The sequence below is a fragment of the Erigeron canadensis genome, chromosome 4 (assembly GCF_010389155.1).
Source record: "Erigeron canadensis isolate Cc75 chromosome 4, C_canadensis_v1, whole genome shotgun sequence".
In the NCBI taxonomy this organism is placed as follows: Eukaryota; Viridiplantae; Streptophyta; class Magnoliopsida; order Asterales; family Asteraceae; genus Erigeron; species Erigeron canadensis.
This window is the reverse complement of record NC_057764.1, coordinates 43,728,497-43,738,175: the sequence shown is the minus strand read 5'-3', so window position 1 is coordinate 43,738,175 and position 9,679 is coordinate 43,728,497. Positions and strand designations below refer to the sequence as shown.

Here is a 9,679-nt window from a genome sequence, read left to right as displayed (position 1 = left end):
ATTCATAATCTGTTAATTTAATAACATATAAAGATTGCAAAAAAAAAAATCATTCTTAAAATCTTTTTACTTATATTATTATAAACATCATATATAAATAATATCTTCTATGATACTAATGATGTAACTAAATACTTATGCTTGATATTCTTTTATCAACTTTGTTTTACAACTAGGTTTAGCCCCGTGCGTTGCACGAGATAACATAAATTTCTATCAAATAGTTTAACAAATGTTTAATATAAAAAAAAACTGTCATCGAAAAACGAAGATATTTTTTTATGTAATGAAGTAAAATATCAAATGACAAAGTAATAAACATTATTAGAAGAAAAAATTATAAATCTCAAGATAAATCTTCACTTTTTTTCATCATCCATCACCCCTTACACAAGCAATAAATATTTCACCATTCTCTCACCGTCTATGTAGGAATTAATCTTGACTCAGTCATATTATCTAGTTTGAGTTGGTTTTATTTAAGTTAGTATTTGAGTTGGTTTTAGTGTTGCTTCAAATAAATGGTATAAAGTCATGGGGTTGACCGAATTATATGCCATTGAGAATATGGACATTATGGGTCATACCCATGACTAATTCCTTAGGTAAAGTTGATAGTTTATTTCCTTATTTTTAGGATCACATGAGATGTAGTTTTGCCTATTTAAGGCTTATTCAGTCATTGAATGAGAAAAATAAGTTTCACCTTTGTTTTCTATATTTTTGTACGTATCTACTCTCTTTTCATATTAACATACATAATATATATACTGAGTGAGGTTGAGAGTGAGAGTGATAAAAAATAAAGAAAAAGGTAAAACTAAAAAGGTGAGAGGGTGAGAAAAAAACCAGATTTACACCACCATCACCACTTTGCTACCCACCCACACCGGTCGATCACCACCTTGCCTCCTTACGTTTTACGTCCACCTTCAAAGAATTAAACATAGAGTATATAAAAGCATAAATTCAACTTAAATTAAGACAACATTTTTTTATGTTCTAAGTAATCTAAAGTTTATATTTTTGCAATATATTTATGTTGGAAAATAAAAATTAAATATAAATTAAAAAAATTTACATCTCAAAAGATATTATATTAAAAAAAAATTAAGAATTATTATTACTTTTTAATAAGAATTAAAAAGATCTTTAAAATATGGAAACTTTTTTATAAATTTGGGATATGTCATTAATATATATTTTAGGTAAGAAACTATTACCATATATCTCTTTTATATATATGTTAAGTGTCATCTAATTATATAAATAATATTTTTAATAATTTTTTGTGGGATTTTAGACCGAATATCTATTATGTTTTTCAAAATATAAACAAAAATCTCATTAGATCAAGTGGTTTATGTTTCACATAAAAAAACTTGAGGTTGTGGGTTCTAATCATGCTTATGACTGTTTAATATGCTATTTATTCATAATTAATAAAAGCTATGATGATGATTTGTCAAGTATGTATAGGTGTTAGCTTACGTGTCAACGTTTAAGAGACTAACGACGTGAAATTGCCACATAGGAAAAAGATGATGTGGCGAGCTCTGAGATATGCCACATCATCAAATTGAGATAGAGCATTATATATATGTATATATAGATACCTATGTACTCTCCTAATTACAAACCATTCCGAATATCGTTAGGCAATGGTATAGTCGGCAATTTCCATCAACAAGTATTATTGGCAAAAATTGACAATTTGGCTCAATTGCACATTTGCACTCCTTCATTGGCAAGTAACTGGCAAGTAGCATCTGTTATTTTGGCCAGTAATATCGGCTATATTTGCCGATCGTAGTTAACATTGGAAGCTTTATTTGTTACCTTTTTTTTTTTTAATTCTCAACATTAATATTGGCTCCCTTTGGCAAGAATTAACACTACAACTTATTGACAAGTTTTTGGCTCGACACGTGATGAACTCATATTGACAAGCCAAAATTTAACCATTGCACCTTTGCCTAGGGGTGTAAACGAGCCGAGCCGAGCCCTAGCTCGATAGTGCTCAAGCTCGAGATCATTTAAGGAGCTCGGGCATGAGCTCGAGCCTCAGTATATAAAATCAAGTTCGACTCGTGATTTGTTAAGAAAGCACGAGCTCAACTCGTTTGTCAAAAAAACTAAATAAGTCCGCGTTTGGCTCGAGATCGAGCTCGGTAGGTGATCAAAACTAAGCTCAATTATCAGAGGTTCGTGGAAAAAGCTCGTTTATGCTCGGATCGATTAGTATATGAAAGCTCGTTTAGGCTCGCGAGCTTAATCGAGTTATAGATTCAAAGCTCGAGCTCGTTTAGTAAACGAGTAAACAAATAAGCTCGAATTCTGCTCGAGCTCGTTTAAGCTCGGCTCGAAACAAGATTTTTACAAATCGAGTTCGAGTATTTCGCGAGCAGGCTTGACTCGTTTACACCCCACCTTTACCCCATATACAAAGCCAGACGATCGTCCCAACATTCATGTATTACGAGTATTATTAAATAAATAATTTAAAGCATTTGACTCATGTTATTCAAACGAATACAAATTTAGGCTCCCCTAACTTTTGTTATGCCTTGATAATTGTAATCTTATCGTTTCCCCTTTCCTATTTATACTAAATCTAACCATTTAGCGAAACCGGTTGGATTTTTAATCACATTACCTACCCAAACTTAAACAAGATCGATTTTTGACCCTTTTGTACCACCACATAAAATGGGACTAGACAAATACCTTCCCATTCAGGCGTTCACTAAAGTTGAAGGCTATGAAACGACATTGCTGTGGGAGGCGACGAAATTAAAAATAGAGTTTTCATTTCAGCTGGTGTGCGTACAAAGTTGCAAAATGCAGAAGATTGATACATATGGGAACTAAAAAATAGTACCAAAAATGCATATTTTGGAGAATTCTCAAATAACTACTTTTCTGCAATTCTTCTTTTCTTTACCTTGCGTTTGGCCTCCCCGTTAGCAGCTATCGTATGGCTTTTCTCCACATTGATGACCTTTTTGTTGAATTTGTCAACATTATTCACTGCATTCTGTGTCTTCTTTCGCTTCACTCTTTTTGGCTCTTGAGGGCTACAAAGAACAGTGCGTCCATTGTATTAAAATTTAATATTGTTTTTTGTAATCATGAAATCACGTTTAACTATTCAGAAAATGTGGTTCAGCAAATGGGTTCAAAATTCACAACACAACTCGGGTATTTTAACCTGTAAAAAAGGATCAAATTTAACCAGAACCAGTTTTGACCCGGAACCCTAACCGCCCATATTTCCGCCTCTGAAACCATAAAACGCATGTATAAAAGGCACAATATAAACTTAATTGCAATGAAGAACATCAATGTTCAGCAGGAAATTCTCACCTTGTTATCTTTGAAGTCGCCTTTTCTATGACACTTTTATAGTATTGTATAAATGGGGCATTCACAGTGCCCTTTTCAAACTGCACAAAAAACCAAAAAGTCAGATAGTTTCATTCATTTTAAGACGAAAAAACATCGTTAAGTTAGTAAGAAAGAGCTAGGACCTGTAAAAATAGATCAACAGATTCACGGTCTTTTGGCGAAAAGGCAACATCCTCCCTTTTTTTCTGCACAAACTCGACATTCTGTTCCACCTGCAATTACAAAATCCTCTCAAGTCAAAGTTTAATTATTGAAATATGAATAGCAAAAAAAATGCACTTCCAAATGAGGTGGCAATCTAAATATAACTTTTTAATGCATACAATCTTCTAAATTTTTTCATTCACAACTGATATTGGTTTTTTGTACTCACTGACATATTGCCTTCATATTCATGAAACTGTTATTAAAACATGGAAGTGTTTGAGGTTAAAGCTAACCCAGCCTGGATTTGACCAGTACTAAAAAAGACTCACTTCAACCTGAACTATTTTTACGTGTCACCCACCAAGGCCTGATCGACTCATCTTTCCACCTATACTTTCAAATAACTATTGTGATACCTGGTCCATCAGGCGTTTCACTACACGTTTCAAACTGGATTTGACCAGTACTAAAAAAGACTCGTTTCAACCTGAACTCATTTTTACGTGTCACCCACCAAGGCCTGATTGACTCATCTTTCCACCTATACTTTCAAATATTATTGTGATACCTGGTCCATCAGGCGTTTCACTACACGTTTCAAACTTTCAACTGCAGTGTCTTCATGAAACTTCCGTATTCTGATGAGTGGAATACTCGCTACTTCGGGAAATGAAATGTGGTAGCTCCACTGAATGAAGTGCGCAACAAGAAGCTCAACAGTTGAATTAACACACTGTTCCATGAAGTTTTGTGATTTCAACCAAAACTTGGGGAGCTGCAACAAAAATTTGTTAGAAGATGATAACATGTACATAGTTAATACAAAGATGAAAAGAACCCTGACCTTTAAACTTGATGCTAAACTCACGGCTTTTCTGGATTTACCACCACTCTCCTTGCTGACTTTATACTCGAGCATATCCAAAACAAATGAAGCAACAGGAATAAAAATGCCACAAGAACTGGATAGTTTGTTTAACCACTGAATGCACCTTATCCTCAAGGGGAAATATCTTGGACCAGGAAACAAGTATGCTATTCCATTTATCAGCTGGATGATCATATAAAGCAAAGACTGAACATCACATTCATTAACATTTGTTGCGATGAAGAAAACCCAAATATCAATGCATTGAGAATACTGCCAACTGTATATCTTTTTAATTGCTTCCTGAGAATAAACAAGAATCCCGCATTAGGAAAACAGTAATCCAACGGAAAAACAAATCTTGAGTAGAGGTGGCAATCTCAACCCTTTCAATTATGAATGAGGACACATTCAGGTTGTAGTTGATCTAAAACAGGTTAAATGGGTTCAATAAAAAAATTTAGATAAAAGGGGAAAGGCCTGACAGTCAAAAAGTTACAAGTAGCCTCAGGTCAATTTTCAATGTATACGACCTTGTAAGTCATTTTTGTTGAGCTACTCGTAATATTGTAGTATCCAATTTGTTTCAAGGGAAATTATTATTAACAGATTAAATTATAGTAACTTTTTATAACTGGTCAAGAAAGTGTTCGCGGGTAATCTCACTCCAACCCATTTAAAATGGCACATAAAACGTACATGTGATCCGAGTCCATTTTGACTAGATATTCAACACATCACCTCTAACTCTGATAGAAATCCATAAACAAAAAAGAATTCTCATACCTTATTCCCTTTGTGCCTCGCATGGCTTAATATATTAGCAAGCTGTTGAATGGAGACAAGTGCCTTGTTACATGATTTATCCAGGTCAAGTGAGCATAAACTGACTAAGGAATCCCTAAGAAACTCGATATGTTTTGGATCTACGGTTTCCATCGTCCTGCATCGAGCAATATAGGCTCTGTATGTTTTGATAAAGCATGTGTCAAAGTAACTAGAGCCACATACAGAAACCACATCTTGTAAGACAAGTGAAGAACAAACGGATAGGGTCCCTCCACCTGTTGCCCAAAAAGGAACTATAATCTGTATCATACATATAAGTCTATAGTTTAGTAGGCGTTAATACACATATGACTTGATATAATTGGTAAATAAAGATAAGACTTTTCGTTATTTAGAATAGAATTCAACTCAAATTGTGAAATACTACTGAATATTTTATTTTTCATTTCATACTATATGTAGGCGTGTGACATGTCATAGACTCATAGCATGAGTTCACACTCCATTCTATGATAAGGTGAAAGAAAAAGAAAAAAGCCCTGGCCAATGGTATCAAATCAGTAAGATGGACCATTCCTTCAAATACAACAAACATCAATTTTCTTTCTTAGAAAAAGAACTATTTTAATGGTCTGATTCCCTCATAACAAACACTGCTTAACTTAGTTTCCAACATATACACAAAACAAATAACTAAATTACCTGGATAAGCCTGCTTAGCAAAGATGGAAAAGCAGAAAAAAATACAATAGAAGCTCTCAAGCGGGTGATGGAGAAAACCAAGATCTCCGAGTCAGTGACCTGCTTCAAAAGAAATAATGTACTCCGTAAATATGACTTGATCATTGGTTTAACTTTTTTCCATCTGGAGGTATTCTTCAACTCCAATAAGGCCTCCTTTGTGCAATTTGGGGAAGATATCTTCAATAGAACCCTGAATATATTATCAGCTTCACTAAGCATGAATGTATATATACTGCAGAAGGTCTCGCTGTCTTGAATTCTGGGGCCAGTTTCTTCTGGTCCAAAATGACATGCAGCTCGATATGCATTCAAAAGACTGATTAATGCAGACTCGCTATGCTCTTCTGTAACTAGTTTTCTCCACATATTGATTACTGAACATGTCAATACTTTGCGATTCGTTGTAGCAGCTGAAACCATAAGATCTTCATCTTCATCAGAATACTGTTACAAGAGATATATCACACGTCATTTATATCACCAGATATAATTAGAGGGATATAAAAAGAATGATCTCTTACCATTCCCTCATCTTGAGATAACTCGTCCTCATTGTAATTATCTAAAAACTTGACAAACTTCGGATCCTGAAAAGTTTTCAGATGCAAGTGTTTTAGATCATAACTTGAAACATTTGTATTCCAATTAAGTAATTAACCATAGCAGAAACTATGTAAACTATGTTGAATCTTACAAGGTCATAACAATGAATTGATCGATAGAATGTAGATAATATATAATCTTTCTTATAGCATGTGCCGCTAAAAGACTGCGCTTCTAAACAAGATACAACTTAAACCACAAACATGTGAAATATATACATGTTACTCCAACAACATGAACAAGTTGCATGCAAACTTAAATAGTCAAGTGTATCTTTGTCATCAATTCTGTCACGTTGATTGATTCAATTGAAATAGTATGCAAATCGAAGCTATAAAATAAAAAATACCTTGAAATTTTTTTTTCAAAAAACTCAAATGAAACATACACATAAAACTAAAATAAGAAATACAGCTTTAGTTGTATTGATATGGCTGTAAAATATGAAGTATATATATCTAACATCTTAGAGAAGTAATTAGGAATGACATTAATTTTAGAAATAAATAATATATTAAGATGGGACGATTGACAGGCTTTAACAGTTTCAGAAGAAAAGTTATATTTTCATTTCATTTCTTAATGACTAAAACAATCGAATATACAGACATGAACTAAATCGCAAACCGTACACAATTCCTAATATATCCTATATAAGTTTAGCTAACTTAAAAACTTAATTATTAAACTTAAACCTAAAAATCATCGAGATAGTTGGAATAAAATCCATTAACGATTCAAAATGTTCACCTAGAACAGGGTCTCAAGAGCATATATGTAATAATATGGTTAGCAGTCATCATGAGCTTCATGTCATGAAAAATTCAGATAAGATGTCTTATGCACTTAACATCTAAGAAGATCAGAACATGGAAAAAAAACTTGGAAGACTGGCTTCCAGCAATATAGATCACATAAACAACCTAATTGATAATTTACCAAAATAATAGTGAATGTAACTGAATCAATCACAAAATGTAAAGCCTATAAGATCCGCATTCAATCCTTATTGACCATAAATGCAATTAGACGGAAAAAAGGAACGCTTATCAGCTTATATGAACCAAATTAACAATTTTCCAGATAATATGGGTACGCAAACATATTCCCCAACAAACATATGCTACAATAGATAGGATACAATAACGATGATAAAAAAGGCATTACTAGTGGCCCTGCTTCCTAAGAACAATCCCGATACTATATATAAAAAGATTTACTCACCTTTTTCTTCAATTTATCGAGTGATTTCTTCTGTGCCACTAGTTCTTCATAGACCATTTGGTTATGTGTTGACAAGGTACGTTTATCCTTGTCATCTACATGAATGTCAACCATTTAGAAAAAAAAAAAAAAAACAGAATACAAATAAGGAATTACAGTATGAGAAGACAAAACAACACACAAGTGATAGTGGTAAGGAAAGAAAAGACAGCAGACTTGAAAATCTAACCTTCAAGAATAGCATCATTTTCACTTCCTGGATCCTATCATTTTACAGTTAATACCAAATTAATAACCCAATTTCAAAAAACTTCATAGTTAGATACAAACATTGCAACAATAGATAAGACTTTAACCTCTAAGAGATAACCATCACTGTCAGAATCACCTTGAACCATAACTTTATCATCCTCGGGAAATAATGCATCAAGAGAAGTGATCATAGGGACTTCTTTTTCAGAATCCCTGACATTCAAATCCAAAACACAATATATAAGATCAAAATATATAAATTTCATTGTTCATTACAACAAGACTGTAAGTATTTTATAGCATCAAACTATTGCGATTTCATTAAAGCTTTTGAGCTTTGAACCACGGGGCAAGGTTCACAAAGATAGTATCCTCCTGGTAGAAAATATAGGAAGGATTTTAGAAGTGACATGTGTTTAACGCACTTTTTTTACACCTCATGGAACCGAAAAAATTATTTGCCAATGTCAATACAGGGAGATTGAAGCTGCTTAATCTCGACTTTCGGCCCCCAACTTTCCAAGGCCCAACTTTGTTATGTCTATATATACAGAGTATTTCAACTAAATCTAGTTTTTAGTATAGTTTTGAGTAGCATTGTAAGCAAATAAGTCAAAATTATGTCTAAATTTTAGTATAGTCAATTATCAAAACATATAATTTCTAATCAATAAAACCATAATTCAGAATTTCGCTTTAGGCCCTTAAACGCACTTGCAACACCACTGCCTCAATGTATATCTATTATCTACCCGTACGATTTCTTTTCGTCAATAACACTAGCAAACCAGTTAGCCAAACCAACAAATTAAATCTCACCAAAGACATTATTTAAACACTTCCTTAAACACGAAAACTTAACGGATTTACCTTCCATTAGGCAACTCTGTTGTTTTCACTACTTTTTTTTCAACAACATCTTTTCTACCTTCTGCAAAACAACACATAATAATGATATTAACACGCATAATTTCCTAAAACAATATAATATAACTAAGCATTTCTTCTACTAAATTATATATATTAAAAAAAATTACTTTTGAGGTCTCTTTTGAAGACAATCTTGTTTTTTCTTCTTTGTTTAAGAACAGCTGGGAGATTCTTCTTGGCAAATTTTCGAGCTTTCTTTCCAAGCTTCCCCATTTAGTCACTCACAACCTATAGATACAATATATAAATTCAAGTGATACAAATATTAATTACTTACTTACAATCATAGATACAATATATAGAGGTACATATATATACTAATAAGAGAATTTGTTGGTTTATATACCTCTGTGGAATGGAAAAGATTGAAGGGTTTTGGCGGTGATGGTTTTGTAAGGGTTTTAGAACCCTAATTTTAGTTAAAAGCGATGACTGATGAAAGACTAAAAGTATCTTACATGTCGAACTTGAACCAAACATGGAGTGCCACGTATATATGGTTGAATTTCTGGTTTTGGTCCAAAAATATATAGGTTTGTACATTGTGTCGTAAATTCGATTTTAAATCATAAGATATACTGATATTAATTAATATTTTTTTTATTTAACAAGTAATTTTTAGAAACATCTAACTACAATGGAATAGCCAACATAATACTTTCGACCCGTTAAAAATTTAGGAGTTGTTATTATTTATCACCCTAAAAAAATAAA

General features: G+C 32.8%; 1 protein-coding gene across 2 annotated transcripts; it reads right to left on the bottom strand.

The window, feature by feature from the left end:
- Positions 1–2,793: 2,793 nt before the first annotated feature.
- LOC122595640 (nucleolar complex protein 2 homolog) lies at positions 2,794–9,418 on the bottom strand. Of its 2 annotated transcripts, none has more exons than XM_043768047.1 (14): positions 9,312–9,418; positions 9,073–9,193; positions 8,906–8,966; positions 8,140–8,248; positions 8,013–8,046; positions 7,784–7,878; positions 6,478–6,543; positions 5,915–6,400; positions 5,210–5,512; positions 4,400–4,726; positions 4,124–4,330; positions 3,531–3,620; positions 3,367–3,446; positions 2,794–3,077 (listed from the first exon to the last, which is right to left on the bottom strand). In XM_043768047.1, exons 2-14 carry the CDS (start codon positions 9,176–9,178, stop codon positions 2,915–2,917), a joined length of 2,127 nt encoding a protein of 708 aa, XP_043623982.1. In that variant the 5' UTR covers positions 9,179–9,193; positions 9,312–9,418; the 3' UTR covers positions 2,794–2,914. The 2 variants fall into 2 exon arrangements, with proteins under 2 accessions (XP_043623982.1, XP_043623983.1); XM_043768048.1 differs by having other exon boundaries at positions 8,906–8,963.
- Between the last annotated feature and the right edge of the window lie 261 nt (positions 9,419–9,679).